The following is a 22,968-nucleotide window of genomic DNA, read 5'->3' on the forward strand; positions in this document are numbered from 1 at the left end:
TGCATTGAGAGCAGTCCAATTGGACTTAGTACAGGGGGGCTGCGGTTAAGTGATCGTTCCATCAAGGAACTCAAATTTTCTCCTAGCTTCCAAGGCAATCTGTATATCCGCCGCCCATTCGTCATAATTGTCTCCTTTAAGCCGAGTGGGGGTAATGTAATCGCCGGGACGATCTTGAGGGCCAAGATAATATGGTGAATTTGGCTCGATTTTATTCAGTGGTGGTGGTGGTGGAACATCATCACCAGCCATTGTTGATTAAAAGAGAAATTGATTTTAAAACAAACCGCTCTTGATACCATGATAAATTAGAGAGAATCAGAAAATAATTAGAGTAGAATAGCTTACTTTCTCATTGATTATAATTGGGAACATATAGAGTTACAAAGTCCTAGTCCTCTTATCCAAAGATATCGTAGGATCTTAGGAATTACCATAAATATAGAAGATAAATATATGAAAATATTCTATCAAATCTTCCGAATATACGATAATATCTTAATAAGGAAACATCCATGCAGAAACAAAGGTTTGAAAGAGGATATGAGATAGAAGCTTAATTGTGGAAATTTAACTTAGACCTAAAGCAAATCAAATAATCCATCCTTTAATTTGAGAATTAAAAAAAATACTCAAGACATCAAATTGTTCCAATTAATATTATGGAAGTAACCCTAAACTAATGATGGAATCTACAAAATATATAAAGCTAGATAAGTCCATAATGAATTCTAAACTTATTTTAGAATTTAATTATTAAAATCTAAAAATTTCAAGGGAATCTTATCATAATATAACACAAAAATCCTGTCCCAATTCAAGTAGGTTAGAACGAAAAAAGACGTGTAATGCAATACTTAAGCTAGTTCCACATTAATTACGAATGAATACAAATTCTTAAATGAACCTGGTTCACACTAATTTATTGTGGACCACCAACATTAGAGACAATATGATTGTTTTATTAATATAAATAAAGGTTATCATATTAAAATAAAGGTTATTATGTTAAAATAAAAGTTAGTGTGACATTATAAAAGCTATAAGATGTTTTTTTTTTTTTTAACGCAGCCACGCAGTGAGCACAAAGCGAAATATAAGATGTTTTTTTTAATGAAATTTTTAATATAATGGTCAATATGAATAATAATAATCACTATGTTAAAATTAGGTCATTATTCAACATAATGTCGTACTTTAAATTCATAATAACATTAAAGGTCACACAAGTTTTAAAAAAGGTTATTATGTTAAAGAATAAGGTTACTATATTAAAATTAGGGTCACTATGTTAAATATAATGCCAGTTATGTGTGTATAAACCTTAGGTCCACAATAATATTATTGTGGACCAGGTCCACGCAAGATTTTCCAATCCTTTATAAGTAAAAAACTACTAATGTTTTGGAAATCTGCCTCGAAGCCCACATAAAACAAATTTGCAACATTTGTATGCTTGAAATCCAGGCAAAATACAAGCACGTGAATATACCATACATACACAACTACGCGTCATTCTCTCCTTTCCAGAGTAAAAAAATAAAAAAATAATAATAATAATAATTAAAAAAAAACCTAACAAACAAATCAAAACAAATGTCATCAAGTTCACAACAAGTCATATATAAGGCCCGGTTCTTTTGAGCTTCTGGGAAAAGCAGAGTAGAGCAGGGGTTAGCAGAGCAGAGCAGATTAAATTTCAGTAGAGCAGAGCAGAGCAGATTTCAGGATAGCAAAGCAGAGCAGAGCCGAGCCGAACAGAGTAGATTTCGACATTATTATTAATACCATTATTAATGTTATTATTATTAATGTTGTTGTTGTTGTTGTTATTATTATTATTATTATTATTATTATTACTATTACTATTATTATCATCATCATCATCATCATCATCATCATCATCATCATCATCATCATCATCATTATTATTGTTGTTGTTGTTGTTGTTGTTGTTGTTGTTGTTATTATTATTAAGTGCATATACCATTGATTTAGGTGAGTGAAAACATTAACATATGTTAATAGTAGAAAGATAAAAGACAACGGTTTAACATCATCAGATTATTACACCCGCATATCAAAATAGGAATATAATTAGATTAGAGTTTAACATCATGGTGAACTAACCATCCACTTCCATATGATAGTCATTTTCATCATCTTCATTGTCGCTTTAATCTTCGTTGTTATTACCTTTATTGTCGCTTTTGAGTAAATAGGGTTGTTGGGAAGAACATATTTTAAAGCACACAATTTTTTGCAGCTTTTTTATTCTTTTTATATCATTGGTAATATTATTAAATAAAATTATGTATTTAGTATTATTATTAAATATTAAGTGTTGCTTTTCAAAAAAAAAAATATTAAGTATTATTTATTTTTTTAAAAGAATTGTTATAATTATTAGAAATTATTAATTAATAATATTATTAAATATTAATTCTTAATATTTTGAATTATTTATTATTATTACTATTAATTATTAATATTAATAATAAATATTAATAATTATTATTATAATTAATATTAATAATTATTATAATTAATATTAATAATTATTATAATTATTATTTATAATTATTATAATAATTATTAATATTAATAATTATTATAATTATTTTTAGTATTATTAATTATTATAATTATTTAAAATAATAAATTATTATCAACAATACAATATTAATTATTATTATTCAATATTAATATTATTATTATTGTTATTATTAATTATTATTTGAAAATAGAGCAGAGCAGAGTAAAGCAGATTTCTTTTGAGCAGAGCAGAACAAATTTGATCTGAGCAGTGCAGAGCAACTCTAAAGAATGGGGCCTAAGTTTATCTGGATATTTCAAACATGAAAAAATAGCTTGTTAGCAACAAAGACATTGCTATTTATTGTTTGTTAGTCTTAATTTTACATAACAAATACAATATGAGAAGCTACCACTTCGTATACAACTTAAGAGCATCTAAATGACACTGAGTTTTGCACACCAACTTGGTCATTGAAGTTGAAACCATTTTCCATGAATAAATTTGAGCATTAAATACAAAGTGATCAAACTGATCACTTATTAAATTGTTATGAATTTATGAGTTTACTTAATGAAAAATATACAAGACATGGTTTAGAGCACTCTGTCACGTGCTGACTCTTACCCCAAGTCTCTTGCACGCGTCCTACTAGAATTACCCCTGCAACTCTAGTCAAGGATCCCCAAAGTACCTTAGCTATGCTAAGTACGATGCTACAAGTTAAGTGAGAAAGCTAGGAAAATGGCTAAGTGAGCAAGTAAGTAAGTGAGACAAGAGAGATTGCTTTAAGAATGCTTTGTACTGCTTGAGAGAAGTTTTTAAGTGTCTAAGTTATTTACAAAATGAGGGGAAGATCCCTATTTATAGGCCTCCCAAGTTCCTAGAGGTTTCTACTCTAGAACATTCTAACCTCCTTAAATGGAGGGTCCTAGAAGCTTACTTTTCTAGAGCCTTCTATACATTTCTGAGTTCCTACTCATATGTACATCATTCCGGAGTATTCTATACAACTCCAGGCCTACAAGAATGTACAAGAGCTTCCTAGAAAGTCCTAGAAGCTTCCGGACGCATCCCGAGTCCCCTAGCACGTTCTGGAAGGTTCTGAACTTCTTCTCAAAAATCCGGCTGCACCATTGTGTTTATTGGGCCCAAAAACGGTGGACCCCAAAGTTTGGGTTCATTTGGGTTTCATTTGGTCGCCCAAATGACCCATTATTGTGTTAATGTCAATTGGGTGTTCACTAGGAAAACAACCCCAAATCAAAATAAATCTCTTTAGGGGGATGGTGCTTCCTGGCACCCATGGGCATCTCCCTTGGCCCATATTGTTTCCTAGTGCCCAATTGACGCTCGTTGCTGCCTTAGTGGGTGTGGGACATGAGTCTTGACATGCTCCCCCACCCAAGTCTTGACGACCCCGTCAAGGCCGTCCCTCGAACTCCGGGATCTTGCCCTTGAACTGCCACAAGTCTTCCTCTCTTTCCCATGATGCCTCACTATCTGGAAGACCCTTCCAACGGACAAGATACTCATTATAGCTTGGTACGCCCCTTCTTCGTATGACCCTTTTTGCCTCGATCACCTCGATGTCTCGATCAAAAGAAGTCACGACCGCCGTGGGCGCTCGTTGTGACTCGCCCCTTGTTGGATCCTCGTTGTCACCATGGTAGGGCTTGAGTAGGCTAACATGAAACACCGGGTGTATCTTGAGCTTGGGCGGTAACTCAAGCTTATAGCTAACCTTCCCGACCTTCCTTATGACCGGGAATGGACCCTCGTACTTCCGCACAAGGCCTTTATGCACCTTGCGGAAGACCTTGAACTGTTGGGGTAGCAATTTCACCATGACCAAGTCACCAACTTGGAACTCAAGGGGTCTTCTATGCTTGTCGGCCTATTTCTTCATCTTCTTTGCCGCCTTGTCCAAGTAGGCCCTCGAGATATCGAGCTGCTCATGCCACCCTTTAGCAAGTCTATATGCAAAGGGGCTACCTCCCGTGTAGCCTGATGCAACCCCTTGTGGAGTCAAGGGTTGTTGGCCCATGACTAACTCAAATGGACTCTTTCCGGTTGCCTCGGAACGCTGCAAATTGAAAGAGAATTGGGCAACATCCATCAACTTGGCCCAATCTTGCTGATTGGCACTAACAAAGTGCCTTAGATAGAGCTCTAACAAGGCATTCACCCTCTCCGTTTGCCCATCAGTTTGTGGGTGAAAGCTTGTAGAGAAGTGCAACCCAGACCCAAGGAGTTTGAAAAGCTCCGTCCAAAACTTTGCCGTGAACCTTGGATCCCAGTCACTGATTATGCTCTTTGGCAAGCCCCAATATTTGACGACATGCTTGAAGAAGAGCTTGGCGGCTTGCTCGGCTGTACAATCCTTTGGTGCCGGTATGAATGTCCTATATTTAGAGAAGCGGTCTACTACCACCATGATAAACCCGCATCCCTCGGACTTGGGCAGAGCTAAGATGAAATCCATAAAGACGCTCTCCCAAGGATGCTCCGGAATAGGCAATGGTTCAAGTAACCCAGCCGGCACCCGTTGCTTAATCTTGTCTTGTTGGCACACAAGACAAGTCTTCACGTAGGCCTCCACATCGTCCCGCATGTGAGGCCAATAATAAGTGTCGTCCAAGAGTGACAAAGTTCGTTGAATACCTGGGTGCCCAGCCCACATTGAATCATGGCATTCTTTCAGAATGTCCCGCCTAAGATTATCCCACTTAGGCACAAACACCCGACGCTCGGTGGTGTAGAGGATCCCATCCTCTATCCAGAATTTCCGAGTCTTCCCCTCTTTGGCCAACTCCATTAATCCTCTGGCCATGGGGTCATGGGGAAGGCCATCCTTGATCCGATCAAGGATGGAGCTTGTGATGCTGCTAATAGCAGCAAGCATGGCCTTCCGTCTTAGAGCATCGGTGACGAAATTAACCTTGCCTGGCTTGTATTCCATGACATAGTCATAGTCCGCCAAGAAATCTTGCCAACGAGCTTGCTTGGGACTGATCTTCTTCTGATTTTGGAAGTAGCTTGTAGCAACGTTGTCGGTATAGATGATGAACCGACTCCCAAGCAAGTAGTGCCTCCAAATGGGCAAGCAATGAATGATAGCCGTCATTTCCTTTTCATGCACAGGATACCTTTTCTCGGTATCATTTAGCTTGCGCGACTCGTAGGCGATCGGGATGCCCTTCTTGCATTAGCACTCCTCCAATGGCAAAGTCTGAAGCATCCGTATGAAGTTCGAATGGCTTGTTGTAGTCGGGCAACGCTAGTACGGGCTCATTGGTGACCGCCTTCTTCAAATCATCAAAGGCCCTTTGGCACTTCTCACTCCAACACCATTACACCTTCTTCTTTAGCAAGTCCGTCAATGGTGCTGCCCGAGCTGAGTAGCTTTTGATGAATCGCCGATAATAATTTGCTAGCCCAAGGAAGGAGCGTAACTCCGAGACATTCTTGGGCTCCTCCCATTTATTGATGGAGCGCACCTTGTCATGCTCCATCATAATCTTTCCAGCCTTGATGCGGTGCCCCAAGAAAGACACCTCCTCTTGAGCGACGAGCATTTCTCTTGTTTTACGTACAAATCGTTTTCTCGTAGCACCTGGAATACCTGCCTCAAATTCTCCAAGTGACTCGTTAGGTCGTCGCTATACACGACGATATCGTCGAGATAGACGACGACAAATTTGTCAAGGAATGGCTGGAATATTTTATTCATCAAAGTGCAAAATGTAGCCGGGGCATTAGTGAGGCCGAATGGCATCACCAAGAACTCGAAAGACCCATAGCGAGTAACGCATGTCATCTTAGGCTCATCGCCTTTGGCGATGCGTACTTGCCAGTACCCCGACCTGAGATCAAGTTTAGAAAAGTACCCGGCTTTTCCTAGACGATCAAAGAGATCGGCGACCAACGGGATGGGATACTTATTCTTCACCGTGATCTTATTCAAAGCCTGGTAGTCGATGCACATCCGCAAGCTTCCGTCGTGCTTGTGTTGGAAAAGCACAGGTGCTCCATATGGCGCCTTGGATGGCCTGATAAATCCCGCCTCCAGTAGCTCCTTGAGTTGCTTCCTTAGTTCCTCCAGCTCCGATGGGGCCATCCGGTATGGTGCCATGGCTGGTGGCCTTGCCCCAGGCTCCAGCTCAATCTGATGGTCGACTTCCCTTCTAGGGGGAAGTCTCTTAGGTAGTTCCGGAGGCATCACATCCTTAAATTCTTCTAACACTCTGGATACTTCAAGTGGAACCTCACCCCCATGAGGCTCCTCTTCTTTGAGTGTAGCCAAGAATGTCGGATGTCCCTTCTTGACACCGTTCTTGTTGCATTGCCGAGATTGCCTTGGCTTCCACCTCTTCTCGAGTGACTGGGATGGACCACTCCCGTTGATCTTTTGCAATCGTCATCGTTCCATCCTTCCCGAATGCAAATGGTCTTACCGTGTCAAAGAATTGAAGTCCCAACACCAATGAGTAATCGTTTATGTCTATCACGGTAAGATCGATGGTACCCTCCCATTCTCCCAAACGAATGGGTACCTCGCTTGCTACACCATGGATTGCGGTTGGCTTTGAGTTCACTGTCTTCAAGGTCCCGGCCTTCTTGAGGAACTTGACCCCCAACCTTGTAGCCTCTTGTAGAGCAATAAAATTGTTTGTTGCACCCGTATCAATGAGTGCCTTGGAGGCCTGTCCATTCCCCTTGGCCTCTACAAACATAAGACATGGTTTCGTTCGGGGCAGGACACTTACCTTGGCTAAGCTTTCACTTGGTGTGACCTTTGTAGCCTTCGCGCTGCACAAGCGCATAGTCCCCATATGTGCCTCGTCCCCTGACGATTCCCCGGACGAACCAGCGATCAAAGCGTTGAGCTTTTGTCGCTGTGGGCACTCCCTGGCCCAGTGCGGCCCTCCGCACAAGAAGCAGCCCTGTTTGGTTTTTCCATCCGAGGAATTGTCTTTCTCCTTCGCCTTGTCCTGTTTCTCGGATGACTTTCCTCCATTGTGGCTGCGATCGGTGGGTTTGGCTCCCCCACCTTTTCCCTTGCCACTGCTACTAGACTTGCTACTTCGGTCCCTCTTCGTGTCTTGTTTATACTCGAACAAGGATTCCGCCACAGCAATAGCTTCCGAGAGAGTCTGAACGTTCCGACGCTTCAGCTCCTGTTCCGCCCATCTTTGTAGCCCATCCATAAAGTAAAGAAGCTGGGTCTTCTCCGGCATCTCCGTCACTTCTAGCATGAGTGAAGTATACTGCTTGACATACTCCTTGATTTTCCCCGTATGCTTCAGCCCACGTAGCTTCTTCATAGCAATCTCCTCCGCATTTTCCGGATAGAATGCTTTTTGAAGTCGGTCTTAAACTCGTCCCAAGTGTTGAGCGAGACAAGCCCCTTCTTGATGTCGGACTCCCGTCGCCTCCACCATAGGATGACATCATCAGCCAAATACATTGTAGCGGTGTTGATCTTCGTAGCATCTTCTTTAAGATGTATGGCATCGAAGTACCTCTCGATGCTCCATAGGAAGTTGTCCAACTCCCTAGCATCCCTCTTTCCTTGGTACTTCGGTGGTTCGAGCACCTTAATCTTAGGTCCCTCCCGAACCGTGGCACCCCCGGCCATGGCCGACTTGCACAGCACTACGTTGGCTTGTAGGGACTCGATCTTTTCCTTCATGGAGCCCAGCTCCTTCATAAGGGTGTCCTTGAGTTGAGCCATTTCTAGCCGAAGAGCATCGGCCATTTGATTGACTAGGAGCTGCGTCCCGTCCTTCATTTCCGTCGTATCTGACTCCAACTCTTGGACTCGTGTTTCAAGTCCCTCGACGTCCTCCTCGACGCCATCAACTCTTCCCGGGAGTTCACTAACGCTGTCAGCCAATTGCCGTAGGCTATCATGGTGATCAGCGATAGAGATCTCCAAGGAAGTTACCTTCTCTTCAAGCAATGAGGTGCGACTTACCTTCTTGCTTGTTTGTGGTTCCTCTACGGTTGAGCCAAGCGTTTCCTTATGTTGAGCCATCATCACCTCCGCACTTAACCTCGTACCGCAACAAAGCTTCACTCCGCAATAGACCGTCCCCTACGATCAGCGCTGCTCTGATACCACGTGTCACGTGCTGACTCTTACCCCAAGTCTCTTGCATGCGTCCTACTAGAATTACCCCTGCAACTCTAGTCAAGGATCCCCAATGTACCTTAGCTATGCTAAGTACGATGCTACAAGTTAAGTGAGAAAGCTAGGAAAATGACTAAGTGAGCAAGTAAGTAAGTGAGACAAGATAGATTGCTTTAAGAATGCTTTGTACTGCTTGAGAGAAGTTTTCAAGTGTCTAAGTTATTTACAAAATGAGGGAAAGGTCCCTATTTATAGGCCTCCCAAGTTCCTAGAGGTTTCTACTCTAGAACATTCTAACCTCCTTAAATGGAGGGTCCTAGAAGCTTACTTTTCTAGAGCCTTCTATACATTTCTGAGTTCCTACTCATATGTACATCATTCCGGAGTATTCTATACTACTCCAGGCCTACAAGAATGTACAAGAGCTTCCTAGAAAGTCCTAGAAGCTTCCGGACGCATCCCGAGTCCCCTAGCACATTCTGGAAGGTTCCGGACTTCTTCTCAAAAATCCGGCTGCACCATTGTGTTTATTGGGCCCAAAAACGGTGGACCCCAAAGTTTGGGTTCATTTGGGTTTCATTTGGTCGCCCAAATGACCCATTATTGTGTTAATGTCAATTGAGTGTTCACTAGGAAAACAACCCCATATCAAAATAAAGCTCTTTAGGGGGAAGGTGCTTCCTGGCACCCATGGGCATCTCCCTTGGCCCATATTGTTGCCTAGTGCCCAATTGACGCTCGTTGCTGCCTTAGTGGGTGTGGGACATGAGTCGTGACAACTTTCACTCATGGTAAAAAATATGCCAATAAAGAGAAATTCAAAATAAAACCCCAAAAACATGCATCGATCTCACTCAGTGGCGTAACTAGAAATTTTACATTAAGGGGGCCAAGATCAAATATATACGAAGTTTTTATTTATTTCGTCCAGAAATACTTTTTATTCTCTCATTGCACAACTTATGAAATTTTGAATACTAAGCTATAATTTAATTATCCTATCATATATAACTGCTCTATTTTTAGAAAATAATAGATTTTTTTTAAGAAAATAATAGTTAGGGCTGGCAATCCATGACCCGACCCGAAGTTATTGAGAGAAACCCGAACATGACTCGACCCAAACCTGAACAACCCGAATTCGACCCAAAATTCATACTTCATAATAATATTAAGTTTTGCACTATTTTTTATAGTTTCTAAGCATACCCTAAATCGACCCAAAATCTGACCCGAACCCGACCCGCTGACCCAAATTGCTAGCCCTAACCCCAGCCCCCCTTGATTCCACCCCTAATCTCCCTCATAGGGAAAAAAATAAATGTCCATGAGGAAAATTAGAAATGCCCAAAGCCATGACACTTTCAAAATGCTACAGTAACTAGTGGAGCCCACTAATAAAATCTAAAAACAGCTATTTTGATCAATTTAACATATTTACAAATGTTCATAATTTACTTTTAAGCTGACATCCATTTTGCTATATTTTAATACACTTTGAAAAATCACATTTTTCTACTTAATTCGTTATTATTAAAAAATTACTATAATTGTGGGTTGTTTTAGCCCATGAGTGTGTGAGAAGTTGTTAGAAAAAATGCCCATGGAAAAAAGTGAAAAAAATGGATGGGAAAGTGGGTAGATTTTTTAATTTTTTTTTAAGGTGAATAGAGAGAGAATGTCATTTATTTTTTTTACCATGAGTGAGAGTGGTCTTATGACTTTAAGCGGAAAAAGTTAAGGTTGTACTTCATTTCTGACACTTGTAAGAAAACCATGCATGCATGCAAAAATTGGATCATTTAAAAGATGTGCTTCCTCTGTTCATTTTATACTTGTAACACACCTTTAATTTTAATACACTATTTGAGGAAGTGATTAGACTAGGTAAACAGATGAATTAAGCTATAACCATATTAAGGCCCTGTTCTTTTGAGCTTCTGGGCAGAGCATAGCAGGAGTCAGCAGAGCAGAGCAGATTAAAGAAGAGTAAAGTAGAGCAGAGCAGAGCAGAGCCGAGCCGAGCAGAGCAGAGCATATTTTATTATTATTATTATTATTATTATTATTATTATTATTATTATTATTATTATTATTATTATTATTATTATTATTAGTAGTAGTAGTAGTAGTAGTAGTAGTAGTAGTAGTAGTAGCAGCAGCAGCAGCAGTAGCAGTAGCAGCAGCAGCAGCAGCTACTACTACTATTATTATTATCGCATATTATAATAATCATTAAATATTATTACTAAATATTAATTATTATTATTATAATTATTATTATTACTATTATTATCATTATTATTATTATTACTATTATTATTACTATTATTATTAATTATTACTATTATTATTATTATTATTATTATTATTATTATTATTAAATACTCCCTCCGTCCCAAATTACTCGCAACGGTTTGACTTTTTGCACTATTAACACATCTTTCTTTGACCATATTTTTTAACTATTATATGAAAATCAGTGTAATCATGTAAGATGTTGTTGGGTCTATTTCAATGTATAGTTTCTTAATATAAACTTTTTATAACTTATATAAATATATAATAAAAGATATCAACGGTCAAACATGTGCATCGGCAAGCGTGTCCAGTCAAAATGTTGCAAGAAAACTGGGACAGAGGGAGTATTATTTATTTATTAATTATTATTATTATTATTGTTATTATTAAATATTAATTATTATTATAATAATTCAATATTAAGTATTATTATTAAGCAGAGCAGGACAGAGCAGATTGAAGCATAGCAGAGTAGATTTCAGAATAACAGAGTAGAGCAGCTCTAAAGAATAGGGCCTAACTTATCACTTCTTCTTGTCGGTGATAAAGCTTTATCAATTAATTTGTCCGTTTACCTAGTTTAATATTAATGGTTAAAGATATTAATTGTCAAATTTGCACGGTTAAAACAATAACATAAAAAGAGATGGAAAGAGTAATAAATCATAAGTTCTAATTTATTAACTGATTTGGCACACTTATTATTGATATTGGCAGTTTGACATGCCTCTATGTGAGAGGAGCATAAAAAATTGTGCTCTCACGACAATGGATGTACCTCGATCGTGAGGGATAACTCAAGTGGTTAAAGCTCTTCTCCCGATTTCAGGTGATCATGAGATCGATTCTCATTACCCGCCCTCGTGGCTCTCTAAACACCAAAAAAAAAAAAATAAGGGATGCACCTATTCACTTTTAGGTGTGCCAAAATCATTTTTTTTTTTATATTTACATAAAGTAATACTACGTATAATAGTAAACTTAAATTCTTAAGTGATTTTCTTTTCTTTATGCACCCCTAGATAAATATCTAACTCCACATTTATTATGGTTTTCTATTATACTCCCTCCATCCCTTATTAGTTATTGATAGTCCTTTATGGGCAATTTTTGCGGGAATTAATAAATATAAATAAGTAGTAATAAAAGTACAATGAAAATGTAAATTTAAATTGGGTATGCAAAAAATTAGAGAGAGAAAGTAATAAAAGCACATGGAAAAGCAAAATTTACATGAAAAAAGTTAAATTTGCACAAATATTGTTGCAAATTGGAGAGAATTTTGATAAAAAAAAAAATTAATATTAATTGTTATTGAAAAAAACAAATGGGACTATCATTTTGAGACTTAAAATTAGGCATAAGGGAATATCAATAAGGGACACAGGGAGTATAAAGTAATACTCCCTCCGTCCCTAAATTACATTCCTATTTTTAAATTTACACGGGAATTAAGGAACTTGGAGTAACCTTAAAACCCATTATTAGAAAGTACAATGGGAATTACAAGACATTTATTGTTGTCTTTGAATAAAACAAAACAGAATGATATTAAATGTCTGTACATGTCATCAATCCTTTAAAAAGAAAAAGGACCAATCATATTTGTTTATGAAATTTAAAAGGACCAATCAAATTCATTTATTGTGTTGTACATGGATTGCAATTGTTCACATGGACCAATTAAATTATGGTTTATGTGCAACCATTTATTGCCAAACGGAAAAGTAATTAAAGTACTACCACCTCACACTGATTTAGGGATAATTTGGGGACATTTTTTGGAATAAATTTGCAGAATAAGGATAATTTGGTAAAAATTCACTTACTAAAAAGGAAGAACGATTTCCCTAAAAATTGCTTAAAGGTAAATTTATTCCCTATATGCATTGGTTTAAAAACTTATTCCCATGATGTTGTCCACGTAGGATTGGACAGAGCTTTTTTTTTTTTTTTTTTTTTTTTGTCAAACATAGAACCGCTAACGGTGATAGCGGTTCTATACATTAAAACCGCTAATACCGTTAGCTGTTCTAATAGACAAAAGGAAGTGGAAAAGAAATTATAGTGTGATGTTATTTAATTATTGGTGTTAGCAGTTCTATGTTTAACTGGAAAAAAAAAATTTAAGAAGCTCTAACCAATGCTATGAGGACAACATTGTGAGAATTACTTTTTAAACCGATACATATAGGGAATAAATTTATGTTTGAACAATTTTTAGGGAAATCGTTCAAAAAGGAAAGTAGGAATCTAATTTTGAAACCCCCAAAAAGAAAAGTATGAATGTAATTTAGGGACGGGGGGAGTATCATGAGTAATAAAATAAGTGTTGTCTTATACAAGTAATGACTAATGACAATTCAACATTAATAAAATCTAAAAAAAAAAACGGTTATCAATACCTTTAGATGAATTTTTAGATTAAATTAATAGCACACTAGATTAACCCCGTGCGATGCACGGTTTTAAAATAAGAATTGAATTATAGACTTTTAACACGTAATAAAAGAAAATAACTTCCTCATTTTTCCTTAACTAATTTCTAATTAAATATTAATATACAAGTCCCAAAAGTGCATAATTTTCATATTTAATTAAGAAATTTCAATTAAATTATATTATTGACTATTGTTAACAACTCGTAAATAACTAAATAGCATAATATGTGTAGAAAACCCAAAATTTAAAACTTAAAAATTCAAATGGAATATATTTTCAAAGCTATGTTAAATAGGGTAGCTTAAAAAGGAAAAAAAATATACGAGATCATCCTTGCATTTTGGAGGGAAAAAATTAACTAAAAAAGTGACACGTAGGCAATAATGACATCAGCGGTTGTTATTTTAGTTAATAAATAGATGGCTTTTAAGATTGTCTCGTGACTATATGAGTTGTACAACTAAGATTTAAAGTTGGCCTAGTGATACTAGTTGGAGACCTTCTTTGCACCCATGTATGTGATAAGGGTTCTACTTTTATTTGATAATCTAAGGCCTCGTTCTTTAGAGCTTCTTTGCTCTGCCCTGCTCTGCTCTGCTCAAAAGAAATCTGCTCTGCTCTATTTTCAAATAATAGTTAATAATAATAATTAAAATTCAATAATAATAATAATTAATATTGTATTTATGATAATTTATTATTTTAAATAATTATAAATATTATTATTTTTAAAAATAATTATAATAATTATTAATATTAATAATAATTATAATAATTATTAATATTAATAATAATTATAATTATTATTAATATAAATAATAATTAATATTTATTATTCATAATAATAATGAATAATAATAATTATCAATAATAATAATAATTAATAATTCAAAATATTAAGAATTAACATTTAATAATATTATTAATTAATAATTTCTAATAGTTATAACAATTGTTTCAAAATAATAATAAGGAAATTTTGACTTTTACCACCAAAAAAAATCAAAAAATTGTTTTTTACCACCAAAACTTCTAAAACTTTTATTTTACCACTAAAAAAAATTCTAAAAATTGTTTTTTTACCACCAAACGTCAAGAAAACCGTTAAATCTAACGGTTTAAAAAAAATTTCTTCGAAGTTCGTGCGCAAAAAATGTTTTTCATAGGTTTAGGGGGGCACTTTGGCCCTTAGGGTCCAATTTGAGGTCAAAATTGACAAAAAATGATCGGAAATGCCTCGTTTTGCGTGTTCACGCAAATCGAGGTTTTTTAAACACGCAAAACGAGCCATTTTCGAACAATTTTTGTCAATTCTGACCTCAAATTGGACCCATAGGGCCAAAGTGCCCCCCTAAACACCTAAAGAGCATGTGTTTGACACGAAAATCGAAGAATTAAAAAAATTCCGTTAGATTTTTGAAGGCAGGTGGTAAAAAACAACTTTTAATTTTTTATTTGGTGGTAAAATAAAAGTTTTAGGAGTTTTGGTGGTAAAAAACATTTTTTTGATTTTTTTTGGTGGTAAAAGTCAAAAAATCCTAATAATAATTACAATTAATACCAAATTTTTTTTTTTTGAAATAAAAATAATAAAAATTTCTACTATTTACCGAGAATAATAATAACAAGCAGTTAATATTTTTTTAGGGAATAGTATTACTTAATATTTTTTTTTTGAAAAGAAATACTTAATATTTAATAATAATACTAAATACATAATTTTATTTAATAATAATAACCAATGATATAAAAAGAATAAAAAAGATGCAAAAAAATTGTGTGCTTTAAAATATGTGAATATGTGATAACAACGAAGATCAAAGGGACAATGAAGACGGTGACAATGAAGATGATGAAAATGACGATCGTATGGAAGTAGATGGTTAATTCACCACGATGTTAAACTCTTATCTAATTATGTTCGTATTTTGATATGCGGTTGTAATAATTTGAAGATGTTAAACTATTTTCTTTTATCTTTCTACTATTAACATATGTTAAATATGGTACACATTTATTTATGTTTGCACTCACCTGAATCAGTGGTATATGCAAATAATAATAATAATAATAATAATAATAATAATAATAATAATAATAATAATAATAATAATAATAATAACAATAATAATAACAATAATAATAATAATAATAATAATAATAATAATAATAATGCCGAAATCTGCTCTGCTCTGCTCTAGTCGGCTGCTATCCTAAAATCTGCTATGCTCTACCCAGAAGCTTAAAAGAAAGGGCCTAAGGCTTTTTATTATCATCATCTTATTTTGCTAAAAAACACTTATTTAGTTAATCTGAGGAGAAAATTGAGTCAATCTGTATTATCTTCCTAAAAATTAAAGACTACTTTGAAAGTGGGCCACATTTTGATGCTCACCACAAAGCGCAAATCAGCAAATGGGCATATGATGGACCAACCAAGAAATATGATATCCTACACAAAAGAGGCTGCCTAAGAGAATTACTTAATTAGTCAGGATGATGATGGCAGCTGCTCCAACAGCCACAGGGAGCACAGCCACTGCTTCGTTGCTCCGGCTGCGCACTCCCTCTCCTTCCTTGCCCCTCGCTGCTCGTATTCGAACATCAGGTCCTAAACATACATCCCTTTTTGTCATTCTATTGATTACACTACCAAATTTGCAATCATAAACAAAGTCATTTGATGGCATATTTACAGGCAGGCTAAGCTTTATAACTAGAAAGCAGTCTGTTGTCTTCTGCTCTCACCCAAATACTCGACAAACCGCAGTGACAGAACATGAAACTGACAGTAGCAGCACCAGAAGAAGAGAAGTAATACTTCAGATGGCTTTCTCTGCAATTTTTCAAGTTGACACTGCTGCTGTTTCTTCACCTGCTCTAGCACTTGATGGTGAGGAAAATAACACAACCCTTTTATGTCTGATAATATTTCAATAACATTCATAAATCTATTGATACTTCTATGTATTTGCCATTGGATGTTATTTCAGATGTTCCTGCAGACTTTCGCATCTACTCTGACGATGTTAACAAGTACAAGATTTCTATCCCTCAAGGTAAATACTGTCATTCAACAGCACAGTTTAAGCGCGTTGAACATCATAAACTTGATCACAAATACACAGTTTTATTGAAAAGTGTTTGATTTACCATTCAGAATGGCAAGTTGGAGCTGGGGAGACGGATGGAATCAAATCCATTACAGCATTTTATCCTGAAGAGGCTTCTACTTCAAATGGTAGCATACTAGCATATCATTCTGCGAAACTATTTCGTCAAATAAGTACACAAATGTGAGCATATATCTAATCTCCCTGATGAACTACTTCTGCAGTCAGTGTGGTGATCACTGGAATTGGGCCCGATTTCACAAAATTGGAGTCTTTTGGCAATGTTGATGCTTTTGCAGAAAGTCTGGTAACCGCCGACAACTCACCACTTGAACATATTCCATTGTCATTCATATGCTAAAATTAATGGTATATCTGAAGTTTCCACAAATGATCAGGTTAATGGATTGGACAGAAGTTGGAAGAGGCCTCCTGGGATCGCAGCAAAACTCATAGATTGTAAAGCTAAACGCGGTAACTAGTTTGTTTACTCCCTTATTTATTGGTGTAAACTAGAATAGGGCTCTGTTAATTTCATCGTAAAAAATATGTTCAAGAAAAATCAGTTTAAGCGAGGACCAACCAGTATAGATAAGGACTACATACTCGAGTTTTTCACAAATAAGCTAAGTACATTTGTATATGCAGTAAAATTGTAACATTTAAAACCTATTGTCCTTTTGAACCGGCCAGGACTTTATTATATTGAGTACACGCTCCAAAATCCTGGAGAAAGTCGCCGGCACATCTACTCTGCAATAGGGATGGCGAACAATGGCTGGTATAACAGGCTGTACACAGTTACTGGACAGGTAAAAACTTTGCTTAGATTTGTTCATCTGAAAAAAATTGCAGGCAACTGATGCTAATTAAATTACTAAGAAGCTAAAGTTATCAGTATATTTTTGCATGCATTGCAGTTTCTGGAAGAAGAATCTGATAAATTTGGATCCAAGATCGAAAAGGTATGTCAAATAAAATACTAATGAACCCCATCAACCTTAATTCAGCTATTGCTACTCTAAACAAACTGTCTTATTTGCTAAATCTTTCGGCTTTTGTCTTCTTTGCAGGCTGTCCAATCATTTAGATTAGGCTGATGGAAGAGACTCTTCCTGAGCAGTAACTGATGCTGTCATTAGCCTAGTACAGGAAAAGGTGTTTGTGCTCTTTCTTAAATCCTACTGTATATATTCATCAATTTTGAGGTTGAAAATAATGATCCAATTGTGAGTATATTATTCAACTGGCTATGCTGCAAAAATGTTGCCGCTCACACAGGTAAAAACTATCACACTGTTTGTCAGACAACAAATCAGTTTTGCTGAGAGGGGTTTTTTTTGGTTCATGTATGACTAAATCAATTCTTCAGATGAATCTAATATAATATAAATAAAATATTTGTCTTTAAAAGCCCCCACAAAACCATAAATGATGGTCCTCATTCAAGTATTTAACATGATCCCTTTGTGTTTAACTATAAATGGCTGTCAAAATCTTTTTTGATTTCAAAGCGAAAGGGGCATTATATTATGGAACACAGGGAGTATAAGAAAGTGTACATGTTGTAACGTGTTCACATTAGAAGGTAGACGATATCTTGTACATTAAACGAACGGTCCTGCAGCTGACCACTGCCCCCTACTTGTTAGTCTATGTCATTTAGAGGTTGCCACTGCTACTGTAGCATTAGCTTCTGAAACCTCAATACTAGCCAAAACTGACAAAAATGCAGCCCAAAATATGCACAAGAATTAAGAAGTAAAGTTTATCCAATTTAGAAACAAGAACAGTACAGATAGCTTTGATTAACAAAGTAACAAGATTGTTGGAGGTTCACAATTTTCTGCCAAATACTCAAGGTGCTTAAACTTAACAGACTGATGATAATTCCATCAATCCCTGAGGCATTATTGGGCTTATAGCATCAGCAAGTAGTGTAAGAATACAATTAATTTGCGACGGGTTCTGTTCCAGACTCAGCATCCACTTTGGTCATTATACAATTTAGTACCAGATCATGCTGCCCAACAAAGATAAATGTCTCAGCCACTGTGATACACTGATACTGTTGGATATAAAATTACCAATGTGGGATATCTGTTGCAGTGTAAGTTATATACAGCGAGCTTTCTTTTGAATTTTGGGCAAGTTTGTACCTGGTGGAGAAGCGCAATGAAACAAACTGCAAAATATGCAGCATCCATAGTTTGAGGCCTGTGTAGGCCTCTATAACCACTCGGTTATGAACAAGGCCTGCGCTGGCTGCCTCTATAACTGCTCAGTTATGAACGTAGCTGATGCTTTTGCATTAACCGTTCATTACAGTAGGTGATATTTCCTACTAGATTAAAGCATATGTAGTGAGGGGGATGGGATGCATACAAGATAGCAGTAGACAAGGAGGGTGGTTATTGTTATGGTGGAAGGTGGGATGAGTGGGTTGGCCAATTCCATGGCTTCCAAAAAGGTGAGTATTGTCAATTGTCATTGCCAAGGGCGTAAAAGACAGATCCAATGCTGGAGGCTAATGTGTATGAAGACTTGGTTTGGACATGGGGATCAAAACCAAAAGGGCCGTTTATTGGATCAAGCTCACACATAATGTAATCATAGTACCAAGGTTGCGGCTTTATTTGTTCGGAGAAGATCTCGTCCAAGTAATTTATCACTTTCTTCTTGTCGGTGTTGCTATAATTTTGTCAATTAATTTATCCGTTTACCAAATATATTTTTCTTAAATTGTGTGCCAAAGTGATGTGTTACAATTTACAATTAAAATTATTATCTCTCACATAAAATACCCATTTGTTGCAAATATAATATGAATATATATTATTTTAGGGTTTTAGGTCTTGGGATAACTACCTAATAACTTTTTTTTTTTTTTTTTTTTTTTGACATGAGGTCCATCATGTTGCCAATACTTGCCATTTCATTTTGGTAAACTCAAAGTCTATATATATATATATATATATATATATATATATATATATATATATATATATATATATATATATATATATATATATAGTAGAAGACTCGTATAAGAACCCTCCTCTATATAAGAACTCATTATATATAAGAATCATTTTCAGCCATTAAATGAATTAAGATTTAACGCTCTACATTTACCCGGATTAAAATAATGACACCGTTGTAAATTAATGAACTTTTTATTGAATAATAGAAATTTCAAAAAAATTGTCAGCTCTTTCTCTCTCTTAAAACTGGTGCATTATTCTCTCTCTAAAGTTCTCTCCCCAATTTCGCAACTCTCGTTGGATTCATTCAAAGTTTTCAGACCAAGATTCATCAAATTCTTCATTCAAATTTTCTTGGAACTCACGAATTTAGTGCGAATTCTTCATTAAATCATGTTTTCGTCAACATTTTTGCAATTATCGGCGATTTTCGGGTATTTTTTATTCGATTTCTGTTTTTGGAGATTTTCTATTCGATTTATATTTATTTTGTTCGATTGTTTGATTGCGATTTTTCTATTCTAATTTTGATTTTTTTTCGTTCGATTTTCCTTTGTGATTATGATTCTGTTTTGCTGTAACTTTTGATGCGATATTTTCTCAAATTTTTCCAGCTTTTTGCAATTTGTATGCTGTAATTTTGATGCGTTAATTTCTCAATTTTTTGCTGCGATTTATGTTCGATTTTTACTGTTTTTGTTTGATTTTTGTTATTTATCATTTTCATTAGAATAATAATAATCTGTGCGTTCACCAGTTGTTTATGTACTACACCAGTCAAAGATCTTAGCTGCTTCCAAACTCCTTCTCAATATAATTCTTAGATGCATGCTACTCTATATAGTAAGGAGCATAGGTAATCTTTTGGTTCAAAATACTTCAGTATGATTCTCTTTACAAAATTGAAACTCCAGTCATATAGCATGATTATCTGGGGGTGACTATTTATTAGCACTGAATACTGATGCTATCATACTATTAAAAGGAGTTTTGGTTCCTCAATCCTTGCTTATGGATTTTTGGTTGAAATTACTTATTCTTAACAGAAATTTGACAAGACTTTTGAATTAGAAAAATCTGCTGCATCTGGTTATATATGTGAGATCCTTAACTTTCAATTAACATTATCTGTGCTTGTAATCCTTTAGTGATTATTGGACTTTGGCTTGCTCATATCTTTTGGACTGCCTAATGTGTAGCAAGGTGTTGGAGCCATTTTGAAAGATAGTAGTGGGGACGTTCTGATGGCAATGTGTGACACTCGTGAGGGAAATTTTTATGCTGAAATTGGTGTAACTATAGCGCTCTGTTGTGGGCTGCAAACAACTATGGAAGCAGGATTTCAAAGTTTCATTGTGGAGCTTGATTGTCGGAGTATTGTAGATGCTTTGAGAAGTGGAAGAAGGGACTGCTCATCTCTTTCACTCTTTGTGTTTCGATCTCTTTTGTCCATATAAATAGAAATGGAAACAAAGCATCCCCTCTACTTGCAAAAAATAGTCTAGCTCTTATTGCTTTTTATGTTTGGTTGGAGGAAAGCTCCTCCTAGTGTCAAGTTGGCTGTAAGTGAAAGATATTTCTGATGTTAATAGTTTGGTTACGTTTTGGTAAAAAAGAAAAAAGAGTAACAGTATTGAAGATGGTACATGAAGAAACATAAAAAAAAAAGAGTAACATATTGAAGATGGTACATGAAGAAACATAATGGTCTTAGCATGGATACCAATAGAAAGGCTCAAGAATTAGGCTAGACATATTTTACAATTGCAACCATTATAGAACATGGTATTGCTTGGAGGAATTTATGGCTAGTTTTGTGACGTGTGTGATTAGTACTAGTTATGTTTTTGTCAATGCTTGTCTGATTAGCACTAGTCTTAACATGGGATAACATTTGCCTTCCCAAATATGCAGTAAAGGATAACTAAGTCTATATGTATAGCCAGTTAACTTACTAGCTCAATGGGTAGAGCATTGTGCAAATGCACAAAAGATGTGGGTTCGAATCCCACGTAGGTTCATTTGTATAAGAGTTTAATTGTAACATAGTTTTCATTTAGAGATAACCTACGTAGAAATCGAACCTACATCCCTATGCATTTGCATAGTGCTCTACCATTTGAGCTAATAGGTTTTAGCAAACCAACAATTAAATAATGTTACAATAACTTACAATAACTCTATGTTCTAAATTAGTCTAAGTTGTCTAACTATGTTCTAGAATTTTTTTTTTTCTAGATATGTACTAACTTTTTTCTACCAATATTCCAACTCTTTTTCTTACTCTGTATGGTTTCAAACTTACGTGATAATATTTTATCTATGTTCTAAAATTTTCCCCTTATATTCTAATTTTTTTTTTAGTGTTCTAAAGTTTTTTTTTTAGCTTATGTTCAAAAGTTTTTGTCTCATGTTCTAACCTATATATTCTAAATTTTTTCTCTACGTTCTAAGGGTTGGTTTTAATCTTTCAATTTACTTTTACTACATGGAATGGAATTGAATATAAATGTTTCTATTGGAGGCTTGGAATGTCAATAAGGGCAAAGACTTGAAATTAAATAGTGTAATCCAACCTAAAATTAAACCATAATAAAATCCTATGTTCTAAATTATTTTCCAATGTTCTAAAAATATATATTAAAATTTTTTTGTCTATATTATGTTCTAAATTTTCTCTCTTTGCTCTATTTTTTTTTTCTATGTTTTAAATATTTCTAGCATGTTCTAAACTATTTTTCCTATGTTCTAAATTATTCCGAGCCTATGTTCTAAACTATTTTTTCCTGTGTTCTAAATTTATTTTGCCTATGTTCTAATATTTTTTCTAGTTCAGTTCTAGATTTGTTTTCCTATATTCTAAATATTTCTGCCTATGATCTAAATTCCTATGTTATAAATTTTTAATATGTTCTAAATCCCATCTTCTAATTTTTTTTTATGTTCTTAATATTTTTATATGTTCTAAATTTTTTTTATATGTTCTGAATTTTTTTTAACATGTTCTAAATATTTTTTTCCTATGTTCTAAAGTTCTCTGCCCATGTTCTAATTTATTTTTCCTATGTTCTAATTTTTTTCCCCCTAGGTCCTAAACACGTGTTCTAAATTTTTTTTTGCTTATGTTATATATTATTTGCCGATTCTAATTGTTTCCTATGATCTAAAGCTATATAACCTTTTTTTTTTCTTATGTTCTAATTTTTTTTTCTTAATGTTCTAAATTTTATTATATGTTCTAAACTTTTAATCCTATGTTCAAATTTTTATTACCTATGTTCTAAATTTTTTTTGCCTATGTTCTATTTTTTTTTTCTGATGTTCTATTTTTTTTTTTTTTACTATGTTCTAAATCTGTTTTTCCTATGTTCTAAATATTTTGTCTACGTTCTAAATTTTTTTCCTATGTTCTAGATTTTTTAGTATAATCTAAGCCCATGTTCAATTTTTTTTTTT

At 35.1% G+C, this 22,968-nt stretch overlaps 1 protein-coding gene across 2 annotated transcripts; it reads left to right on the forward strand.

The window, feature by feature from the left end:
- Window positions 1-15,847: 15,847 nt before the first annotated feature.
- On the forward strand, window positions 15,848-17,774 carry LOC145591036 (psbP domain-containing protein 3, chloroplastic-like). 2 transcript variants are annotated; one of them, XM_081647424.1, is made up of 9 exons: window positions 15,848-16,023; window positions 16,186-16,308; window positions 16,409-16,474; window positions 16,576-16,656; window positions 16,753-16,835; window positions 16,927-17,002; window positions 17,222-17,340; window positions 17,449-17,493; window positions 17,602-17,774. In XM_081647424.1, exons 1-9 carry the CDS (start codon window positions 15,912-15,914, stop codon window positions 17,626-17,628), a joined length of 732 nt encoding a protein of 243 aa, XP_081503550.1. In that variant the 5' UTR covers window positions 15,848-15,911; the 3' UTR covers window positions 17,629-17,774. The 2 variants fall into 2 exon arrangements, with proteins under 2 accessions (XP_081503550.1, XP_081503549.1); XM_081647423.1 differs by having other exon boundaries at window positions 15,856-16,023; window positions 16,114-16,308.
- Window positions 17,775-22,968: the final 5,194 nt, after the last annotated feature.

The sequence above is a fragment of the Chenopodium album genome, chromosome 18, assembly GCF_948465745.1.
Source record: "Chenopodium album chromosome 18, dcCheAlbu1.1, whole genome shotgun sequence".
Classification (NCBI taxonomy): domain Eukaryota; kingdom Viridiplantae; phylum Streptophyta; class Magnoliopsida; order Caryophyllales; family Amaranthaceae; genus Chenopodium; species Chenopodium album.

What these genes read in the sequence shown, in the direction of transcription:
- LOC145591036 (XM_081647423.1), top strand. Translation starts at nt 15,912, where the DNA reads ATGATGATGGCAGCTGCTCCAACAGCCACAGGGAGCACAGCCACTGCT. An exon ending in CAAGATTTCTATCCCTCAAG is followed by an intron (nt 16,475 to 16,575) that starts GTAAATACTGTC and finishes TTTACCATTCAG; the next exon opens with AATGGCAAGTTGGAGCTGGG. An exon ending in ATGCTTTTGCAGAAAGTCTG is followed by an intron (nt 16,836 to 16,926) that starts GTAACCGCCGAC and finishes ACAAATGATCAG; the next exon opens with GTTAATGGATTGGACAGAAG.